Genomic DNA, 23,133 nt, shown 5'->3' on the forward strand with positions numbered 1-23,133 from the left:
CACGGGCTTCTGTTCTAATATGATTGTGCGAGAAGCAGGAGGAATCTCTTCTCTCCTATGGAGCATGAGCTGAATCAGGAGTGAGACATTTCGTATGCTCGTGTATATGTTAAGGCATGACCTACATCGTAAAACTAAATTAAAAGCTAACATTAAGTTGTCAAAGACATTCATTTATATACAAACAAGAGACAGACATAGTAATGATTCTACATTAACTTGTCCTACACTGATCAGACTAATTGAAATGTATGAAAGCCCGTTTCCGCCAGGGAGTTACAAAAAAACGCGCTATGGTATCTCAGAATTCCGACTAAGTAACTCAGAATTGCGACTTAGTAACTCAGAACTCCAACTTTATATTTCACATTTGCAACTTGGAAAAAGCCCATATTTAATTGTCTGTCATTTTGTTATTGTGACGGATTCGGGTTCTAGGGCTTGTACCCTCGCTACTCCCACTCTAGCTTGTGCCTTACTGCATTGGCTCGAACCCAGGTCCTGCCAGCTGAGCTAAAGAACACTTTCTTTAGTCCCGGCAGCCAGCATCCCTGTTATGCGCAGGGGAGGGCGGTGCCGTCATCACTGCAACCAGATCGTACAAATTGTATGTCGCAAAGGAACAAGTAATAGGTTTATTCCATGCTGAAAAAAAGAAGAAAGAAAACACAACGTTTCAGCCGAAACGTGTTTTCTTTCTTCTTTTTTTTCAGCATGGAATAAACCTATTACGTGTTAATTTGCAGCCTACGCATGCTGACGCAGCTACCCACCTGAACTACAAATTGTATGTCGGCCGTTCCGTTACACTATATTGATGAATCGTGCAAGATCATAGGATCTATAGGCCTGATGACTTGTCTTGTACAGTGCCCTGATAAAAATCAAATTAATTACATTATTTTTTATGGAATCCCATTTCCGCCAGTGAGGCTTCCATAGTACCCGGATGGAATAGTGGACGGTGGGCTTTTTTTTTTAAAATATTGAAACACTAGAAATACAAAAACGGAGACAGAATATGAAATAAGATACAGAAATAGACACTTCACATCCAGAGGAACTCACAATTATAAAATCTGAAACTTATACTTTTTACATATTACCATTGTATGTCCTTTTTTACTTAAAAAAGAAACTCTTCTTTAGCTCGGCTAGCAAGGCCTGGGTTCGAGCCAATACAGTGAGGCAAGAAGCAGGGTGGGAGCGGCGAGGGCACAAGAATCCATTACAATAACAAAAGGACAGACAAAGAAATATGGGCTATTTCGAAGTCGCAAATGTGAGATATAAACTCAAAATTCTGAGTTTTTAGGTCGCAATTCTGAGATTCTAAGTCACAATTCTGAGATACCATAGTGCGTTTTTTTTTACTCCCTGGCGGAAACGGGCTTCCATTGGTTCTCAGTGCTGCGAAGCAAAAGCAATCTCTGGAAAATCAGACAAATTATTATCAGATCATGTCAAAAGCTGATCAGTATTTCTTTACTGGGAAGCAAAGAAATGCTTGTATTACCCATTTTAATATGACATGCAATTACAGATGAAAAATAGTAAAATTATTTTCAATGCGGTACGTGTTGATAGAACAGCCCCCTCGATAAAAGAAAGTGTGGTCGGACTTGTCGCATGTTCCGTACTCTGTCTGACAGCGAGTTTAACACACTGTCCTCGTAAATTAGAAACTAATTGAACAATAAATTAATCTGAGCAAATTTTACACGTGTGGGTGATTTAATTCTGTCGAAATTGCGTGGAACTCCTCCGCTGAGGTCAGATACACACGGGAAAGTGTTCAGGCGGCTTCACGGAGTCCCGCCTCAGACTGGAAGCAGGTTCTAATTAGACGCTGAGAACAATCCGGGTCTCTGTGTGTAATTGATTGTGTTGATTGAGCGGTAGTGTGACCATGTGTGTGGTAGCATAGTCCTGCTAGTATAAAAACCTAGTCACCGCGTTCACACTTTATGCTCTCTTGCTTCAACACAGTTTGGTGGTTTACTTGTCTTACTTCTGTAGCAGTTTAGCGGGACGTCAATTTGGCAATGCGCTCGTTTCTCTTTGTGCTGTGCCTGTGCGCAGGGGCCGGGCTCCCCGCACTGATCTCTGCCGGGCCGGCTGGCTGGGACTCTCGGGAATTAGCGCTCCAGGCCGACCTCCCGGCTCCTGAAGACGCAGCCCAGTCGGAGGACTTGAGCCTGGCAGATGCGCCCTCCGAAGACCTGTCTGCAAGTGAGAACGACTCGCAGTCCTTGGCTCCCGACTTTCGCCGCCTTCCCGTGTCCAGAGACGCGTACTCGCCCTACTTCGACAAGGAGAAGATGAAGCCCGAAGCCGGCAGCCGCCCCTTACCCGCCTACATCAAGAGCGTCCTGTTTCCTCCCCAGCGAGGGCGGCAGCCGGCTCGCCCGGCCATCGGGGGCACCCAAGGAGTGGCTGTGTGGTGCGACTCCAGCAGGATGTACGTGAGGGTCAGTCGGCTCCTGTTCGGCTTCAGCTGTCGGCCATCGGAGGTGACCTTGGGCAACTGCAGCGTCAGCCGAACCACACGCAGTTACTTCTACTTCATCTACGGGCTTCACGAGTGCGGCACCGAGCGATCGGTAAGCGGGTCTTCATCTACATGCAGTGTATCAATGTGAGCTGTAGGGCTAGTGTCGGGGTTGCCTTTCGTGGGAATATCCCTTCCTCTGTGACCCTGCAGGTTGTCCAGGGCCGTCTGGTGTACTCCAACACTCTCCGCTATGCCCCACCCTCCTCCAGTGCACCTGTGCATCGCTTCATTCCCTTCTCTGTGCCGGTCAAGTGCTCCTACAACAGGTAGGCAGGGCTCTGCTGCTGCTGAGAAGCTGCTGGGAAAGTGACCAGAAGCCCCTCATCCCCTCTGTCCTGCAGGTTCCACTACTCCTACAAGGTTGGCTATGTCCCCACATGGGCCAGGAGAAGGACCTTCTTCAAGGACCTGAAGAACAAGCACAGCTTTGTCCTGCTCACCACCAACTGTAAGCTCCTTGAGCAAGTGGCTCCTCCTGCCTGCAGGGGGTGCTGTGTGCAGGTGTAATGCTGCCTCTCTCTCTCTCCAGCCCACTGGGTCCGGCTCTCTCCTAAGGATGAGTACTTCCTGGGTCAGCCCATGTACTTCCAGGCCACTGCCTACTTTGCCACAGTGGAGCAGAGGCTGTACATCCACTCGTGTTACGTAACGGAGAAACCGGACCAGCACTCCCAGCCCCGTTTCCCTGTGATCGACAACTTGGGGTACGGCCCCTTCTGGGAGGAGAGGTGGGTAGGAGCCCCGAGAACCTGCAGGGGTTCATCCTTGTCCTTGTCCCCGGGTGCATGGTGGACAGCAAGGCAGATGGATGCCTGTCCAGGTTTGTCCCCTCCAAGCAGAAGGATGTGCTTCGCTTCACAATTGATGCCTTCCTCTTCCAGAAGAAGCTGTCCAGGAAGGTACTACTCTCAAAGGCTGCTCAGCCTTCTTGCTCTACTGATCCATGGTCTGCTTTCACGTCCATGATCTAGATGTGAACCAGACTGTGGCAGCTGTAGTGCCTAGAGCTGCCAGCTTGACTTCACTGATGGCAGAAGGTCCTTCTCTGTCCCTCTATTGGCCTTGATCCCTTAATGCTGTGACTTTCCCTCTTGCAGCATGAAGTGACTGAGCTGTACATGCACTGTGTCATGGCTGTGGCTCCTGCTAAAGCAACACCAGGGACCAAGTCCTGCACCTACAGCAGGGAGGCTAAGAGGTACTTCTGCAAGGAGCCTGCTGAGGGTGCTCTGGGACATGCCAGGTGGAGGCCTCACCTGTCCTCCTCTCCTCCAGGTGGGAGGAGCTGTATGGTGACCATGAGGTCTGTGCCTGCTGTGAGTCCCGGTGTGCTGGCAGCTGGAATGAAGGTGGGTCTGGTTCTCTATCCCTTGTGGATGCATCTCTGCTCAAGAGACAACCATGCTTGGACAACTGAGGAATGATCCCATGCTGGACAAAGGGACTGTTTAGATGAGTAGCATCACTGTGGGACTCTGGGTATAGTGGATCCCTCACTCCTGGGTGCTGCTTGTCCATAGGTACCAGGAGCCTGGTGACCAGCAGTCGGGTGGCTGTGGCACCAGTAGAAGCTCCTCTGGATGTGGGAGCTGACTGGACTGAGGATGAGGAGGGAGACCCTCAGAGCTCCAGTGAAGATGCTGAGAGCACCAGTGAGGATGTGGAGGGAGCAGAGGACTTTGGAGATGTTGGCCAGTGGACAGGTAGGGTCTGGCAGGAGGAGCTCCTGTAGGGGTGGGTGTCCTGCAGTTCAGCTGGATTGTTCTCCTTCTTCCTCCCCAGGTGCCTGAATGAAGGCTCCAGCCTGGCCCTTGTGACTCCTGCCTCCACTCGGCTTGTAATGGCAACATTTCAATAAAGCTGTGAAAGACCCTTCTGCCTGCCCTTGTTTCTTTATGGTTTATAGGTTTGAATGGGGTGGAGGATTGCAAGGGAAGTGAGACCCATTAATAAATGGAAGTATTTGTGGGGGTTCCCCTTTCAAGAATGCTTCCCGTATTGCTGCCAATGAGGACTGAAAATGGCTGGAGTAATAAAGCGTTGTACTGGGGGAAGATGGCCGCACTATTCCTTGGGCAGGGCAGTGTGACTTTTTTTTTTACTGTGGGAGAGACAGAGGTGTTCAATATACTGGAAATCCTCCTGTTTCTGAGAGGGGTAGTGCTTATGGTGTGTGAGTTGCTATTGTAGTGCCCAGTAAGAGTGAGATCTGGTGTCCTATTCTAGGCTGCACAAACTCCCTAAAAGAAACACAAGGAAGGAATTGTCAACAGGGGCTTGGTATAAAGTAGCCCTTCCCTTCCTTAGTAGAGGAACAATACTGGTGCACAAACATCAGTGAATAATGGTGCAGTTAGAATCTTGGAGGTCTTATCTTATGGGTGTTGGTTTCACAGTAGTGGTATTGGACAGTCATGGGAAGTATTAGGATTGAGACTGGAGATCCCAGTACTAGACTGGGAAGACAGGTGTTCACAACCACCTCTACCAGCAGCACAGACTGTGTAGATTGGGACTGAACGCTTATTACACAAAGCCTCTCCCCTGTTTCAGTGTCCCATGTCATGAATTTCAAGTGAATCCTAGTCTTCTTTTGTGACTACCTATAATTTGCACAAATCCTGCTGGCCCACTAACACTGTTAATTCTTAGCCCTACTGCAACGCCCTATTAAAGCTTCAAGGATTTAGGATAAACTATTTTATATAATGGTTCTGAAGGTGGCTTCTCAAAGCACTTGACATAATTACAATAAGAATACACAGGATAAAACAATTCCAATAGACAGAGGAGACCATGGATGGCGGTACTAAGAAAAGTAGAAGCAGAGGGGTAAAGAATAGAACCAGTTCAGTAAAGGCTCTTCTCCAGAACAAGGTGTTGAGTCTGAATTTGAAGGAGTTTAGGGAAGGTGACTCTGGTGTCCTTGGGGAGAGAGTTCCAGAGCTTGGGGGCGTAACGGCAGAAGGCCCTGTCCCCCATACAGTGTAGACGGGCTTGGGGGACAGTTAGGAGACCAGAATTAGAAGACTGAAGGTTATGAAGTGGGGAGTAGGGTGATAATAGATTAAACTGCAACTGAAATGTGAAGGCACGTTCTACAGTTTATGCAAGAAAGGGTAATGTTAGGCTTTTATGGGACTGGGAAAGTGGCAGCACTTTTGAGGACCGTTGGTACAACAGCAGTGCTCAAGGATTCATTTCTAAGATTGAGGACAATAGGTTATATACCCATCGTTCTTACCAAAGGATCAGAGACCTTTTGCTATATAAAAAGACTCCTTTCCACCACTAATTTATTCAGGTTTGGTTCATTTGGGTTTTATCAGTTAAACATTTAATATTGTATGTCAGTTTGTTGATGCCTGTATATCACAGTGATCTGCACACACACCTTTGACTGAATATGGGCTGCCAAACCTCTCCACCAAACTTATGTATCACGGTAGGTACACAAGAAGTTTATTTTTAATAACAGGGTTGTTGGTGCCAGTAGTCAGATTGGGTCAATTGCAAGGTAAGAACAGCATCACATTAACTGGAGATGATCCAGAGATTAGCATGCAGCTCTGTATGCCAGATTAATACCGATTTGCAACTCGCTCGTCTGCTGACTTTAGTCCCCTGCTCAGTAATCACAATGTTACCAATTGCAATGAGCCCAAGGAAACAGCTGCTGCTCTCTAGAGGACACTACAGGACAGGACTAAGTACAATTCCTGCAATAGACTAAGCAGTTTAGTGCCAAACTAATAGAACACTGAATCCTATGGGACAGTTCCGAATGTAGTAACATCTTAATACTGAAATAATATCGTAAACACCTCGTGATCTTAAGAATCTGTCGCTGTTAAAAAGTATTCTAATAATAAGCTAAAATTGTACTGGAGCCACAACACAGTGGACTTGCAGCTCCTGTCCTGATCATACAGAAAGATGTCATCACTATAACACCTGTTAACAAACATAGCTCCTGCAGTCTGTGAAAGAGAGCTCTGAGGTAAATATTCCTTGCAGGGAAGTGAACTGAAAAACAGGCAAATACATCACTCAGATGAAGAGCAACGACTGTCGCTAAAGAAAGTGAGCGAGGGTACACCTATAGTAGTTCATCCACAGAAATTCAAATATAAATTTGTGACGCACCAGAGTACCACAAAGCTAGAAGCGTGCCTTCAACTGGAGTATTGTAGTACGACTATTTATAAGTAATATTAACTTATTCCAGGCGTTCATCTGGTTTAAGAATACGAATCGATGCCTTCAGATAGACCTTTAACAGTCCTTTGATGTAGAATTAAGAAAATGGGGAATTATTTGATCCCATTCTCAATCCAGTAGTTTATGGACAGGCGCTCTCAGCGGACTGTGTGCAGGAGTGAGGGGTGATGTGGAATTCTATGGGCTCAGTGGGACTCTGGGAGTCAACTCAGGGCTCTGCTATAGATTCCTGTAGAACCGGTGTGAAATGATAATGTATCGTTGGCTGGTATTGTTCATGTAAAGTTTACTGGTACGTTTCGGCCAAAACATATTTTCTTTCTTCTTTTTTTCAGCATGGAATAAACCTATTACATGTTCCTTTGCAGCCTACGCATGCTGACGCAGCTACCCACCTGAACTAAAAATTGTATGTTGGCCGTTCCGTTACACTATATTGATGAATCGTACAAGATCATAGGATCAATAAGCCTGAAGACTTGTCATGTACAGTGCCCTGATAAAAATCAAATTAATTACACTAATTTTTATGGAATCCCATTTCCGGTAGTGAGGTTTCCATAGTACACAAATGGAATACTGGACGGTGGGCTTTTAATTTTTTTTTTTATTTAAACACCAGAAATACAAAAACGAAGACAGAAGATGAAATAAGATACAGAAATAGACACTTCACATCCAGAAGAATTCACAATTATAAAAGCTGAAACGTATACTTTTTAAATATTTCCGTTGTATGTCCTTTTTCACTTTAAAAAGAAACTCTCCTTTAGCTCAGCTGGCAAGGCCTGGGTTCGAGCCAATGCAGTGAGGCACGAAGTAGGGTGGGAGCGGCGAGGGCACAAGAATCCGTTACAGTAACAAAAGGACAGACAATGAAATATGGGCTATTTCGAAGTCCCAAATGTGAGATATACTGTATAGTCGGAATTCTGAGTTTTAAAGTCGCAATTCTCAGTTACTAAGTTGGAATTCTGAGATACCATAGCGCGTTTTTATTTTTACTCCCTGGCGGAAACGGGCTTCCATAGAAATGGTCAGATTCAGATCCATTGCAGTTCGTGCTAATTAGAACAACGCCAGTACTGAACCCTCAGCACCGTACTGACTACTGAGCACAAGTTCAGCTGCTCGCCAGCTTTGTTACGCACAGTTTTGCATTGCTATTGAGCTCAGACCAGGAGCTGATCTTCAGACAGTACCGTGTTAAAAAAGCAACATGAGCCAGGCAGGAGTCAAACCTACAATCTTCTGTTCCGAAGTCAGATGCGTTATACATTACGTCACTGGCCCTAATCTTACGGTGCTCAACTGCACCATAGTGACCTCAGCGCCACTACTAGTAATACATCGCCCCCGGCCAAAATTGCTTAGTAAAAAAAAAAACGTTTTCTATACTTGTCTGTTTAAAAATATTATATCTTTAAAAAAGACAAAGGGTTTGTGTGTCGCGCTAAAGTTTCGATTCATTTCGAATGCAAAGAAAAAACATTTTATTCCAAGAAATCATAAATGTGTCTCATCCTCCATACTATAATTCTCTCTTGTAGTAGTAAAGCATTTTGAGTCAAACCGAACACTATATTAAAGGAACAAGTAATAGGTTTATTCCATGCTGAAAAGAGAAGAGAGAAAACACAACGTTTCAGCTGTGAAACCTTCTTCAGGGTTGTTTTCTCTCTTCTCTTTTCAGCATGGAATAAACCTACAATATTACTTGTTCCTTTGCAGATACGCATGCTGACGTAGCTACCCACCTGAATATATTAAACGTTTCATCTATACGATTAACATAATGTTCTCCTGAATAACTACAGTAAATGACAAAGCCATAATAAAAAAAAATATATTTACGAATTTTAACTTTTTATACAGTAAAGTTTTGTTGTGAACATGAGCCCTGTTTATCGATATCACCAACACAGTTCTGGATTTTATTCTGCCTTCCTATGGACATATGAATTTTCTTTCACACAACAGCTTGCATGTGTGGTAGCTTATTAGCGCCAGGGAGAAAAAGAATATTGTTGGCTTTTAAATGAGAAACCATTTGCGTTTACACAAAATCACAATGCGTTGTCCCAGACATTGGGACATCCTCTGTTTAAACACCTGTCGTTTTCTCTAATATTGGCTCCTGTGCTTCGGTCCATTTGAGAGAGAAGACACTGAAAAAGTCGTGTGAAAGTGGATTTTGCACCTGCGCCAGTGCTGTAGTGGTATCATACAGACACCCATACAAATCCATCACACGTTGGAAGCTCTGGAAGGCAACGTAAAATATTGCTCTGTCCGTTGGTGGATTAGGTACTGTATGCATGCTACATTTCAACGTAAAATGCAATGTAAAAAGATCAAATTTGATTCAAAATCGATTAATGTAAAAACCGATAAAGCTCATATTTTTTATCTAGTTTTATCTATATCTATATCTAGTTTTTCAAAGGTCTTTAAAAAATGTTTATCGCGATTGTGAAAGTTAGAGAAGGTGTACCAGTGCGTGCCTTTATATCGCCAGCTTCAGTCTCGCCTGTAGCTGCGAGAAGGTTAAAAGCGTACAAGTGATCTGTCTTTCGTCAAAATAATTGCTGGAGCAGCAGGACGTAGAGTACAATCCAGCAGCTGTAGATGGTGCTCAGGTAAGAGCTAATTCTGTTTTCAGCACAGGGAGCAAGAATGAGCTCAGTCCGGCTCCCAGCAGAATCCATTCTGGTTTGGTTGCTGTCAGACTGTGCATCTGAGGCTTTTTGGATCGCAACGTGAAAAAAAAAAAGAACAAAAAACAATTACTCACATCGTGTTACTTCTACCAGAGGAAGGGAAGATATCACTTAAAAAAAATCAGAACTGAATATTTGGATCCGGGGCCTCATACTTATCAAATTATTTAAATAATAATTATTTAACTATCAGATTGTGTTTCTGCAACATTTCGTGCACAGTATGCCGTATTTAACAATAAAACAACAGTCACAACGAGGCCTTTACACCCAGTCTGGGGTATTTTCCCCTTTTATATTTTTGCCACTTTATATCGAACCTGTTATACTCCCAGAAGTGCGCAGTAGCTTCTACTTAATACAAATATACAATTCACCGCTGGTATAAAGAGATGTGTGCCATGTCTGCCTTTGTAAGCATTTGTTTCAAAAATAAGTTCACAATATGTTAAAAACACCAAAAGCACAAACTTAATAATACAACGATACAAAATCAAAACCAAATCATAAAGCCAATTAAGTACCTATCCTTTGAAAACAGAACACCTTTATATCTACAATAAAAATGTGACATTTGTATCTACTTTTGAATTACTGTACAAAGCAGACAGAGTAGTCCCTGAATTCAAAGATCAGATCTTGGCCAAAACAAGACAATCAGACGTGAGCTGAATTCGGAACAAGAGCCTCTGCTTCGTCGTTTATTGAGCTTTTGATCAAAGTCTGAGTAAAAAAAGATAGGCTCTTTTAACTGTTTGAATGAAATACACAGAGGACACCTTCCTTCGAGCCGGAGTCAAACCAGCGACCTAAGAATTCCCTCTTGTTTCCGCTACAGTCCTCCGCTCTACCAACTGAGCTATCAACAGATGTCAGGAGCTGCTCTCTGGCACATACTGTCCAATGTAGTGAAATGTTCCGGATGATTTAAATCCCAGATCGACATCGTTTCCAACTTGTTTCCTTAGTCTTGTTTACCTTGAATTTAAGCCACAAACTAGGATTCTACTGTATAAACTTCCGGAGATATTACAAAATGTTTGATGGAGCATCAATCATTCCAGGCGGAAATTAACTCCTTTTCTTTCTCGAGGGATCATATTAAACATTTCATTTGGATCGAGAAGAGAATCACCATGAGACACAAAACAAACTGTTTCATTCTGTCTTTATTAGAATCTGTATCACAGCTAATGCATGTAAAGCCTTTAGTATGCGAGAGTGAGAGTTCAATTATGCCAGGGAGTGTGAGAAAAGAGAACTGAAATTTAGTAAATTAATATTTAAATAGAGTGTAAATCTTCAAAGTGTCACTGCAAAATTATTACAGGGGTCTACCAGCTGCAGGACGTACTTGTTTTGGGACTATTTCCAATAAGTACCGCATTAGTAGTTGTGTGTCCTTACTGGTATCTTTTAAACATTCGGTTATATACAAACGGGACAGAGACACAGTAATAATCCGATTTTAACGTGTCCTGCATTTTAACTTACTGAACAGATAAATTGAAATGTTCTGATTCAGAGCCCCTGCAGTTCGTGCTAATTAGAACCACAACAATACTCCTGAGTCCTGAGCACCACACTGAGCAAAGGTTCAGCTGAACTCTGACTTTGTTCAGCACGACTTCTTGTTGCAGTTGAGCTCAGAGCTGGAGATGATCTCTATATTCTACCACACTAACTAGTCCTAAACGTAGTACACAGTACACACTTTTTTAAAACAATTTAAAATATTACACAAAGGCTGTAAAGCACACTCTAAATCGATCCGAATATTTGATTTCCGAGATCCGTTTAGGCAACATTAGGCAACGTGGCGCTTCTCCAGCAAAGCATTTCTCAGTTTTGTGAACTACTGGTGCTTTTAACACACCAGCTTACGTACAGTACCTCGTCTGGATGGCCGAGTGGTCTAAGGCGCCAGACTCAAGGACTCCTGTCTTTCCATTGGTTGGGTGTTCTGGTCTCTGAAGAGAGGCGTGGGTTCAAATCCCACTCCTGACAGCTTTTCCCTCTCTTGCATTTTTCCTGTCTTGTGCTCGCTGACAACGACAGAAAGAAGAAAACGGAGAAACCGGCTTGCGGGCACATGATGGGCAGGGAAATGCTTCGTGAACACTTCAATGTGATTAGCAGAAAGTCAAATAGGCTTCGATTTCTACCTTAAGAACTGTTTGGGGTGCCTGTAATCGAGTAAAGATTTACAGTCAAGGTATGCATTCAAAGGTGAAAGACCGAAATATAAATCCAGAAGAAGATGTATTAAAACATATTGTTTTCCTTGCGGTTTCCCATGTATTTCATTAAATGTGGCATTGTGAAATCAGCCTGTAGCCCTATGGAATGCAGCCACTCTCCCGGTGACAGCGGCAGGAGCCGAGAGGATTAAATCAGAGCTCGAACAGAGAGTTAAAAAAAATATGGGCAACTAGAACATAGATCATATAACATTTTTATTAAACTTTCCTATCTGCTCGGCCTTACTGAAGTATTTTAGCTGCATTTTAGCTTCTATTTATATACTTTACAGTAGATAGTGTTTAGTAAGAGAAGAGAGATACAAGCGCTAAACCCCCACAATAACCAAACCTTAACTAAAGCAGGAAGATCAGTTTCTGCTCGAGACAGCCGTTTTCTGAACTGTAAACCTTCAACACTGGCTGGAGACGCTGTGTGTCCGGACTCAGAGGTTGTATAAGAAAAGACTCGGAGAGCTGCAGGCACGGCTCATTGCTCTGCGCTCCCCGTGCTGAATGCGCGTATCCTCCCTCCTTCATTACCTTCATACACTCCTCTCAAACCACAGCAAACTCCTAGAATATTTCGGTGAACAGATACTGGGTCTTTCTTTCCGAGGTCATAGGCAGAAACAATAAACACGGTGAAAACAGGAAGGTATTCTGATCGTATAGAGAAATGCGCAAAAATACATTTCCTAAAATCCAATAAAATCTAGTTACATTCTGATGTATCTGAATAGTTTTGGCACAGTTGTTACAGCAAAGAGACAAATAAACTTTTTTTAAATTTCATTCGAGCTGTAGTTTTGAAAATGTTTTTTCAATTCTCTAAATAATACAAACACAAACACCCGTTGTAAGCGTCTGACCATTGATATTCTTGAATTATAAGCCCGTACACACGCTGGCAGGCAGTTCAGCGAATATGATGCCCCTGCAGGGGCCGAATATTAGACAGACGTATACATACAGTCATCGTGTGGAGTTTATTCCTCCTCTACCGCAGTCTTTGCCTCTTGTCACATTTGCGCTTAATTGTCGATTTTTTGTATAGAACACCGAATATCTTGAGGAAGCCTGTCAAGCGAAGACTGATGGATTATTGAGGTGCAAACACTGGTTCAAAATCAACGCCCTCTGCTATTGCCGTTGTTTCTTTGATACTTTCTTCAAATTCGTCATCTGACCTTCAAAAATCGAGGGATATTAAGCATAATACCATACAAATTGTAACTTTCTTTTGATTGCCAGTTTTATTAAAATGCCATCCTCTTTTACTGTTATTTTAGATGTTTGGCAAGACGTAATATCCCCCCTCTCACCCTCAGCTAAAATATTTTAAAAGTACAACAACATTACATTATATTGAATAGCACTTCGGTTAACATTTATATTCAACTTAAGGTAAATTTACAAAAATATTAAAATAGAACTCCGGCGATCTGTTGTTTTTGCTTGTCAAGTTCTCAAACAATTTTGCATTGTTTTTTAAATTACTTTAGCTGAAGATGCAACGGGAGTAGAAGTGAATTCTCCCGCCACCCATTGGAACATAAATGAACATGGGTGAATACTATCTGCTTGGAAGTTGCCAATGTCGGGAATTATTGGAAGTTCCCGGTAATGTTGACTCTTTTCTCAATTGTTTACTACTGCAAATATCAAAATAGTTCAGGTTTTGCGGAAAAATAAAATTTTTGCGGTGATGATGTTTACTACAGGAAGAAGTGCGTCCCTGGGTGGGTTCAAAACACCCACCTTTGGGTTAATAGCCGAACATGCGAACCGATTGCACCACAGAAATGCTTGCACCTTGCTTTTTTTTCATTTACATGCTTTTGGTGAACAAAAAATTCGCTCGCATTTCATCTTTCGTAAGCTATATGGTTAAAAAAAAGCAAGATGGGTTCTGCAAGGAAATGAATACACGCATTAAACCAAATCAAGACCTCTGTAAGTGTCCCAAATTACATGTTCTGTAAAACAAGACAGGAAGAAAGGTACCACTGGAATTCGGATCCAGTATCTCCTCTTTATTAAACAGGTGTTTTAATCAACTTTGTCATGGCGCCGGCAGAGCGCTCTTCTTTTATAGCAGCTTGGACACACCGCCATGAGACATCTGCATTCGGTGTGCGTTGAGCCTACTCACCGAGCAAGTTGCCTCCTTTAATGCACTAGCAGCCCCGATACTAAGAGACAGGTTGAGAAATGGCTTTTATCTGGCACTTTTCATGTCCAAGGAGATCAATGTGCTTTCCGTGTACAACAGGGTGTCCTCTACACCCGCCACCGAAGCATAGCACTCGCTTGGTGGCTTGACATCTCCCAAGGAAAATAGTGAAATTACAGGTGGAAGAGGAAAATGACCCTCAAGAATGCAGAAAGATGGTCATCTTAAGGGCGCCAAATCATGTCTGAAGAGAGTGGGTTTCTAGGTGAGGTGGCTGAGTGGTTAAGGTGATTAACTACTAATATATTGTGCTCTGCACGCATGGGTTTGAATCCCATCCTCATCAGTAACAATGATTTTTTTTTTCTTTAACGTAACCTTACATTTGCCCATAAAGTTCATATATTTTTCTGTAGCTGCAAATCCCCAATATTTCTGCTGTCTCCCGAGAAACACAAGCGTGGAGTCAAATCATATTAAATAACACAACACATCTATTAATTTAACACCCAGATGTGACAGAACACATGTAAGACTTACACACAAAAACAAGTTGTGCCAAAAACTAAATGAACACCTCCATTAAACTTAATGCAGAAGCATGTTGTCTATACTGATAAATGGTGCAAAAAGACAGGAATAAAGGCACCACTGGGATTTGATCCCAGGATGTCCTGTTGACTAGCCAAGCACTTTTACCAAGTGAGCCACAGCAAAGCACTACCCTTTTCTAAGTGGTTGTGTTTTCGTTTCATTTTTCACTCTTGTACTAGAGTAGTAATGTTTCTAGATGTGCATGAACGTGGTATAGTAGGCTGACAGCAGGAACACGTGGCCCACAAGCAGTGACGGTATTAGAGGGACCTGCAGTATGTTGGTTTGTGAGAAGCGATAAAGTAACTTGCCGAGGAAGCAGGTGTGCCTGATTTAATAGAGGCCATCGAGCAGAAAAAGTAACAGAAGAACCAACATAAATTCAACAGCGATCTTCTGCAGCTGAAAACACAGGCGAGACTTCTCCAGGAAACTCACAACCTGGGCATGACTTCACTGCACACTGCTGTTGAGAACGATTGGTGCAGTGGTGCACTGGAGCTGTGCAAGTATTTCTCTCTACACTGACTGACACTGCAGAAATGCAGGGTTTTGGCTGTGGATCCATTTCCTCATGGAAGAAAGAGACAGTAAAATAGCAAGGAAAATACAAGAGAAGAAACTGAAAGAATTGTGCCCACTGCAAAGTAGGAAGGACAGAGGTGGCCGGACACTTAAAACAGCTCAGCAGATAATTTGTGACAATCAGCAGATGGATTCAGGTTCTGTTGTGCAGTTTGAACGTTTGTTCTCTGAAATCTGGTTCGTTATATGAGATGAACTGATATTAAATAGGAATAATCATTGATATAATAATTGATGTCTGGCGAAGGCAAATAACCTTTGTTCATGATTTGGGATGTGACTGGTTACATTTCAACAGCTACAACCCCCTATATAAAGGGTTTGCACTCTTATGCAATCAAGGGATTGAAAGATTTTTATTATTATTATTGTTGTTCCAAAAATGTTCTATTTGTTATTTCTGATGGAGCTGTGTGCAAAGATTTAACAAGCTCAACTCCCGCCAACGATTCGCCGTGAAGAAGCAAAACATTGAAGTTTCACAGACAGAAGCAGTACGCCAGCACAACCAACATTAAAACACTACGATTTGCACTGACTCGAAAGTGATCTCAGCAGACGTTGTTCCCTGCATAACGCTAAAGGTGGCAAAGCGCATTTGGGTTGAGAGGACACAGTAAAGCTTTTGTTTTCTGCCTTCATGTCAAGCTGACAAAGTATCTCTAAAAACTTAGCTTAGGTTCTCAAGAGACTGTCAAAACACAATTCCACTGATTGCTTTCCAAGTCACTTTTTGCCAGCCGGTAATATTTCTTCTGCACTGATAACCAAGAATTGAATTTCATTTTTTTGCAAGCTGTGTGAATTTCTTGAAAAACAAGTTTTCCAGAAAGGAAATGAACACATGCATTTAACGAAATCAAGCCCTTTGTGATTGCCCGAAATGGTACGTTCTGTACCACAAGATAAGAAGAAAGACACAGCTGGGATTTGAATCTAAATTCTTTTGTTTAATAGACAGGTGCTTTAACTAAGTCAGGCACGGTGACAGGACAACCATCACCTTTTACAGCCACTTGGACACACCGCTCTGAGACATCTGCATTCAGTAAGCACTGGACCTGCTCTCAGAGCAAACTGCCTCTTTTATATAGCAGCCCCGACACTGAGAAACGAAGAGAACTGGCTTTAATCTGGCATTTTTCATGTCCAATGCGTTTGACATCTCCCAAGGGCGACAGAGTTCTTTTGTGACACTATTTCTTCTTCTTTTTTCTTTCTGTGTGCTTTGATAAAAAAAAACAAGAAATCGCGCAAGGGAAAAATGTCATTTTTTTCATAGAGAAAACATGCACCAGGAAATGTGTTGAGAAGAAATGATTTAACATGATACGTGACCTAACTTACCGGAGCAAATGCTCACCCGTCGAGGTCTGCTTTACTACAAGAGTGAAAGATTTGATCATTTCTCGGCATTGTGGAAGAAAACAGTCTTTTTTTAATTCTAAATCAGTCGGAATTTCAGCGCGACACATAAACCCTTTGTCTGATTTAAAGAGATTATATTTTAAAACTCACAAAAATGTAGAAAACACCTGTTTCTCAATTTGAAATTTTAGACAGGGCGGTGTATTACTAGTAGCAGCGCTGAGCATACTATGGTGCAATTCAGGTTATGTGATATACCAGAGTTTTAATAAATAACGAGTCTGATTTCGAATCATAAGATTGTAGGTTCGACTTCTACCTGGCTCGTGTAAACTTTATTCAGGCTCCGCAGTAATAGATGTCTATTATGTAATAAACTGCACCTGAAAGCAAACGTTGGGTCTGTTTCCTTTTTTTTTCCAGCATGAAATAGCAAATCGTTACAAAAAGCACCAGCTAATGCCCAATAGCATTTTTTTTAAATTACATTTACTTCAGGCTTCAGACACTTTTTAATAAAACAAAAGTGTCCTGAAACTCCCTAGCAGGTTTGCTTGAACCTGTATTAAAAAAAGTTACCTGAAACTTCCAGGATTCCATTTCATTTTCTGATGTAGCTGTCTCTGAAGTCGGACCTGATGTTTAGCAGATGTGAACTGTGCCTTTTCTCTTTTGTTCAAGTGTATTCGCTGTGTGAGCTCTATTTTGTTTAGATTATCTATGTGGTGTACACACAGAGCTCAACTGCATGGTGTGAATTCCATGTTCAGGACCAGCAGAACCTGAAAAACTATGAGCTGACTCCAATGTGATTTGAACACACAGCCTTCTGATCGGGAGTCAGACGTGCTACCGTTGCGCCACAAGGTCACAGTTGTCTATGGACTTGAATTCCCCAAAGGAGAAAAATCAGTTTCACAAAAAAAGATTTTTTTTCCTCCTGTGAGGAGCACCGCTCTTCTGAAGAGAGTCTCTTCTTCCCAGACCACATTTTATTTTTCCTGAGCAGCTCTTGTGCAGGTGTTGTTCTCGATAACAGATCCAGGAACACTGATTGTTTTTCTATTTTTTTAATTAAGTACCCCATGGTGCAACTGTAACACGTCTGACTCTAAATCCCGAAGTTAATTTTCAAAGTATATCGGAGTCAACTGATACTGATCAGGTTCTGATGCTGCTGAACCCACAGCTTTAATCATAAGGTCCAATTCCCCAAGCCTGCTGACCTTATATGTCCATCCCTTCTCGTCAAAACTCGTATTTTCACAGGGTACCCTTCAGAAATTGCAGCATAGAATGAAAAACTCCAGCAGATGTTGGTGATTTTCCTTTAAAAACAATTGAATCTCCAGAAATTTTACGGAGTGTATCACTTTTACTGAGACCGAGGAGTGTTAAGCTGTATATGAGTCTTTGTGAGTCGGTTGTTAACCAAAAGGGTGGTGGTCTGAGCACTCCCAGGGACGCTATGAGCCTTTTAATGTACACACCCTTCTCACTTCTTTTCTCCATGGCCGGTCTTGTTCCGCAATCAAATACAGAGCCCGTAGGGAGCAGCAGGCTCGCAAATATAGCTCACTGTGTATATAATGAAGAAGCAGAGGTTAGTTTCTCATCTGCATGTTGCAGAGCCTTATGCAACTCGTACCAACAGCTGGGGTTTGATCCCTGCACGGGCTATTAGTTGAAAGGCCATTGTAAATGACGTGTAACAGATTTATCCAGCTGGCTTCTATGTTTAACACTAAATTGCGATCTTGAAACCAAAATAATTAGAAATTTTGAACACAACCGTTGTTCTCCAAGAAGGAAAGCTGTTTTACACTGATGTCACTCCTTTTTATTTAACCCAGATAGTGAAGACAACTTTGCCCTATCAAAGGAAAATGTTACACAAAAGTTGGAAAGCACACTCTGAACCCATCTGTATATTTGATTCCCGCAATCCGTTCAAAGCTGCTTAATGCTTTGCAAGCAAATCATTTCAGGGAAGAAACTCAGTTTAGTGAACTACTTGTGTATTTTAACTCATTGAATTTGATCTCAAAATTACAGTTCAGATTTATTAGAAAACTTCACAAGCATTGTTAGGTTAGGACTGTAAAATTGTATTTTAATATCTTGGTATATTTACCTTCATTTTAATATAGATATAACCATGAATGTTGTTAAGCATATTGTACTTTTGTCGTACTTTTTAAAACATTTTAGCTGAGGACGCACTGGGACTATTATACCTTGTGATACATGCAAGACATCTGTAAAAAAAGATGTAATTACAATAAAATTGGCAATTAACAGAAAACCACAATTTGTATAATATTATTCCTCGATATCGATGATCAATTGAAGGATTTGAAGAAACTATCAAAGAAAAAGCAGCAATAGCAGATGATTTTGGTTTTGAACCCATCTTTACACCTCAATAATCCACTTGTCCTTGAAAAAAGAAAAGATGGGCATATTTTGAGTCTCATAATTATCCTAGATTATTCTAGATCCAAAAGAAACGTATACATTTGATTGCTTCTGTAGTATTTTGGATTTTCTTACGAAGATCTCACGAAGTATTGCCAGGATCTATATTTAGTGTTCGGTAGCGATAACACTGCTATTGATTGAGTAAAAATCTATGATGTATTGACAGCTTTATCTGAAGCGAGAAGTCCTCGAACCCCGCTTATGAAGTGTTGGGATTCATACCAAGAAATACTTTTTGTTTTCCCACCCAAAATGCTGCTATTGCATTACACATTATATGAACATTACCAGTTTTGGTAGCTTCTGGGTGCGATTTTCCAAAATTGAAACTAATTACAAAATTATTTAAGATGAACCATGTCCAAAAGTTGTAAATCATGACTAATATTAATATCAACTGAAATTACTACAGAAAAAAAAGATTTAACCGAAATATTCATAAGGCTATGCAAGCTAAAAAGTAGAACAATTAATTTCATATAACTTTTATTTTTTATTTTTTTAGAGATGGGCTCACACACCTGAAGACACTAACATTTCTCTCCGTTAGAGTGTGTGAATAACAGTTTAACCCAAACTGTTTGTAATTGTGTTAAAATGCAATAAATCGTCTATCAGCAGTAAGAAATTATTAAGAAAGTAAGAAATTGTTTTATTTCATAAACTATAAGACGTGAAGAGAGTTTACAGTTTGCATCCTTTGCTTTGTCTTTTAACTTAAGCATTAAAAAAACGCTTAATTTAAAACGCTTCGAGAAATCGAAGCCTATTTGACTTTCTGCTAATCACATTGAAGTGTTCACGAAGCATTTCCCTGCCCATCATGTGCCCGCAAGCCGGTTTCTCCGTTTTCCTCTTTCTGTCGTTGTCAGCGAGCACAAGAAGACCGGAAAAATGCAGGAAAGGGAAAAGGGAGCAGCTGTTAGAAGGGGGATTTGAAACCACATCTCTATTCAGAGAGCAGAACACCCAAGCAATAGAAAGAGAGAAATCCTTGAATCTGGCAGCTTAGACCACTCAGCCAACCTGATGCTATACAAAGATTGGTGTGTTAAAAGCACCAGTAGTTCACAAAACTGAGAAATGCTTTGCTGGAGAAGCATCACGTTGCCTGTTGTTGCCTAAACGGATTGCGGAAATCAAATATTCGGATCGATTCAGAGTGTGCTTTACAGCCTTTGTGTAATATTTTTAATTGTTTTTAAAAAAGTGTGTACTGTGTACTACGTTTAGGACTAGTTAGTGCGGTAGAATATGGAGATCATCTCCAGCTCTGAGCTCAACTGCAACAAGAAGTCGTGCTGAACAAAGTCAGAGACCAGCTGAACTGGTGCTCAGGACTCAGGAGTATTGTTGTGGTTCTAATAAGCACGAACTGCAGGGGCTCTGAATCAGAACATTTCAATTTATCTGTTCAGTAAGTTAAAATGCAGGACACATTAAAATAGGATTGTTACTTTGTCTCTGTCCCGTTTGTTTGTAACTGAACGTCCCTTACATTTTTAAGGACACAAACCTACTAATGCGATACTCATTGCGTATAGCCCAAAAACAAGCACGTCCGGCAGCTGCGGGGTTGAAGGTGAACATGTATCGTATTCTAATGGCTTCTGTTTCCATTGATGAATGAGACAGATTCATGAGGAGATCCTACACACGATTAAGTGAACACATTTATTTAGAGCTACATTTAGTGCTAGCTAAAGATAACATTGCTAATATTGATGGAGTAGAAATGTAAAATGAATTTATGAGCTTAAAGTCCTAAAACGCCTCCTGTAACAGCTAAGGACTCATAGCAAGATTTTTTTTCAAATCCAAACGTTGCTATTGCATTGCGCATTATGTAAACACGACCAGTTCCGGTTTCTGGTGTGTGCATTTTTTCCAAACTGAAATTAACAAGAACATTTTTCAAGATGCGCCATGTCCCAAAACCGTTCATCAGGACTACTATTAATATCAGGTGAAAGCAGTACAAAACATAAATATAACCTAAATATTAAGAGACTATTGTCTGTCAGCTACTGCTGTAAGCCATGTTCAGCCAACGCTAGAAATATTACTGCTCTACACAAAAGTGCACAAACCCGCCTTAGAAACAGATCACAAGTAAGAAGCTCAAGACGACGAGGATGGGATTCGAACCCACGCGTGCAGAGCACAATGGATTAGCAGTCCATCGCCTTAACCACTCGGCCACCTCGTCGAGAAAGACAGCCCCTTCAGACATGAGTTGGCGCGCTCAAAATCATCTTCATTCTTGATGGTCATTTTCCTCTTCCACCTGCCATTTCACTATTTTGTTTGAGTGATGTCAATCCACCAGGCGTGTCCTGTGCTTCAGTGGCGAGTATAGAGGACACCCTGTTGTACACGGAAAGCACATTGATCTCCTTGGATATGAAAAGTGCCAGATAAAAGCCATTTCTCATCCTGTCTCTTAGTATCGGGGCTGCTAGTGCATGAAAAGGAGGCAACTTGTTCGGCGAGCAGGCTCAGTGCATACTGAACGCAGATGTCTCAGAGCGGTGTGTCCAAGCGGTTGTAAGAATAGCGCTCTGCCGGCGCCGTGGTTTAGCTGGTTAAAGCACCTGTTAAATAAAGAGGAAATCCTGGGTTTAAATTCTAGCGTTACCTTTCTTCCTGTCTTGTTTTACAGAACAGATCATTTGGGACACTCACAGAGGGCTTGATTTGGTTTAATGCATGTATTCATTTCCTTTGTGGAACTTTTTTAAATCATATATCTTATGAAAGATGAAATGTGAAATGTTTACCCAAAGAAAACATCATCACCGCAGAAATTTAATTTATCTGCAAAACCTTAACTATTTTGATATTTGCAGTAGTAAACAATTGAGTACCAGAGTCAACATTACCGGGAATTTCCAATAATTACCGACATCGGCAACTTCCAAGCAGATAGTTTTCACCCATGGAAATCTATGTTCTAATGGGTGGCGGGAGAATTCATTTATACTCCCGTTGCATCCTCAGCTAAAGTAATTTAAAATACAACGCAAAATTGTTTGAGAACTTGACAAGCAAAAACGACAGATCGCCGGAGTTGTATTTCAATATTTTCGGATATTTACCTTAATTTGAATATATATGTTAACCTAAGAGCTGTTCAATATAATGTAATTTTGTTGTACTTTTAAAATATTTTAGCTGAGGATGCGAGAGGGGCTATTACACCTTGCCAAACATCTAAAATAACTGTAAAAAAGGCTGGAATTTTAATAAAACTGGCGATCTAAAGAAAGCTACAATTTGCATTGTACAGTATGCAAAGGAACGAGTAGGTTTATTCCATGCTGAAAAAAGAAGAAAAAAGCACAACATTTCATGCATTGGGTCTTCTTCAAGTGTGGAGAAGGTGTTCTTAGCACACCTGAAGGCTCCACGGCCGAAACTTTGTTTTCTTTTTGTAATAAACCTATTACTCGTTCCCTTGCAGCTTACGCATGCTGACGCAGACCCACCTGAATTTGTATGGTTTTATGCTCAATATCCCTCGATATTGAAGGTCAGATCAGGAATTTGAAGAAACTATCAAAGGAGCAACGGCAATAGCAGAGGATGTTGATTTTGAAACAATGTTTGCACCTCAATAATCCAGCAGTCTTCGCTTGCCAGACTTCCTCAAGATATTCGGTGTTCTATACAGAAAATCGAAAATACAGCGCAAATGGGCCAAGAGGGGTGGTCCGAGGCAAAGACTGCGGCAGAGGAGGAATAAACTCCGAACGATGACTCTGTCTAGTATCCGGCCCCTGAAAGGAATCATATTCGCTGAACTGCCCGCCAGCGTGTGACTCTTGCATGAATTTCGCGACGCCTGTGTACTGGTTTACAATTCCGGAATATCAATGGTCAGACGCTTACAATGAGTGATTGTGTTCTGTATTATTTAGAGAATTAAAAATAAACAGTTTTAAAACTACAGCTTGAATGAAATAAAAAAAAAGATTATTTGTTTCTTTGTTGTAACAACTGTGCCAAAGCTATTCAGATACAGTACATCAGAATCGTACCTAAACGTGACTGGACTTTATTGGATTTTAGGAAATATATATTTTTGCCCATCTTCGCCTACGATTATTAATAACTTTCTGTTTTCAGCGTGTTTATTTTTTCTGCCTGTGATCTCGGAAAGAAAGACCCAGTAGCTGTTCATCGAAATATTCC

General features: G+C 41.6%; 1 protein-coding gene and 3 non-coding genes across 4 annotated transcripts; 3 read left to right on the top strand and 1 right to left on the bottom strand.

Annotated features, from left to right (window-relative positions):
* Positions 1-2,045: 2,045 nt before the first annotated feature.
* LOC148827867 (zona pellucida sperm-binding protein 3-like) lies at positions 2,046-4,286 on the top strand. Its single transcript, XM_088926189.1, has 8 exons — positions 2,046-2,603; positions 2,705-2,820; positions 2,896-3,002; positions 3,084-3,256; positions 3,334-3,453; positions 3,652-3,752; positions 3,830-3,903; positions 4,075-4,286. Exons 1-8 carry the CDS (start codon positions 2,046-2,048, stop codon positions 4,284-4,286), a joined length of 1,461 nt encoding a protein of 486 aa, XP_088782315.1.
* A 7,105-nt stretch (positions 4,287-11,391) lies between these two features.
* On the top strand, positions 11,392-11,502 carry trnal-caa (transfer RNA leucine (anticodon CAA)). The gene is made up of 2 exons: positions 11,392-11,429; positions 11,457-11,502. It is a non-coding gene; the product is annotated as a tRNA-Leu (tRNA).
* Positions 11,503-14,175: 2,673 nt separating this feature from the next.
* Positions 14,176-14,257, top strand: trnas-acu (transfer RNA serine (anticodon ACU)). The gene has a single exon. It is a non-coding gene; the product is annotated as a tRNA-Ser (tRNA).
* Positions 14,258-21,066: 6,809 nt separating this feature from the next.
* On the bottom strand, positions 21,067-21,148 carry trnas-gcu (transfer RNA serine (anticodon GCU)). Its single transcript has one exon. It is a non-coding gene; the product is annotated as a tRNA-Ser (tRNA).
* Positions 21,149-23,133: the final 1,985 nt, after the last annotated feature.

This window comes from Atractosteus spatula, chromosome 10, assembly GCF_055471065.1.
Source record: "Atractosteus spatula isolate fAtrSpa1 chromosome 10, fAtrSpa1.hap1, whole genome shotgun sequence".
Classification (NCBI taxonomy): domain Eukaryota; kingdom Metazoa; phylum Chordata; class Actinopteri; order Semionotiformes; family Lepisosteidae; genus Atractosteus; species Atractosteus spatula.

Excerpts from the sequence above, each read along its gene's own strand:
- LOC148827867 (XM_088926189.1), top strand. The coding sequence starts at position 2,046 with ATGCGCTCGTTTCTCTTTGTGCTGTGCCTGTGCGCAGGGGCCGGGCTC. Across the intron at positions 3,454-3,651 it reads AGAAGAAGCTGTCCAGGAAG|CATGAAGTGACTGAGCTGTA; the intron begins GTACTACTCTCA and ends TCCCTCTTGCAG. Across the intron at positions 3,753-3,829 it reads TACAGCAGGGAGGCTAAGAG|GTGGGAGGAGCTGTATGGTG; the intron begins GTACTTCTGCAA and ends CCTCTCCTCCAG.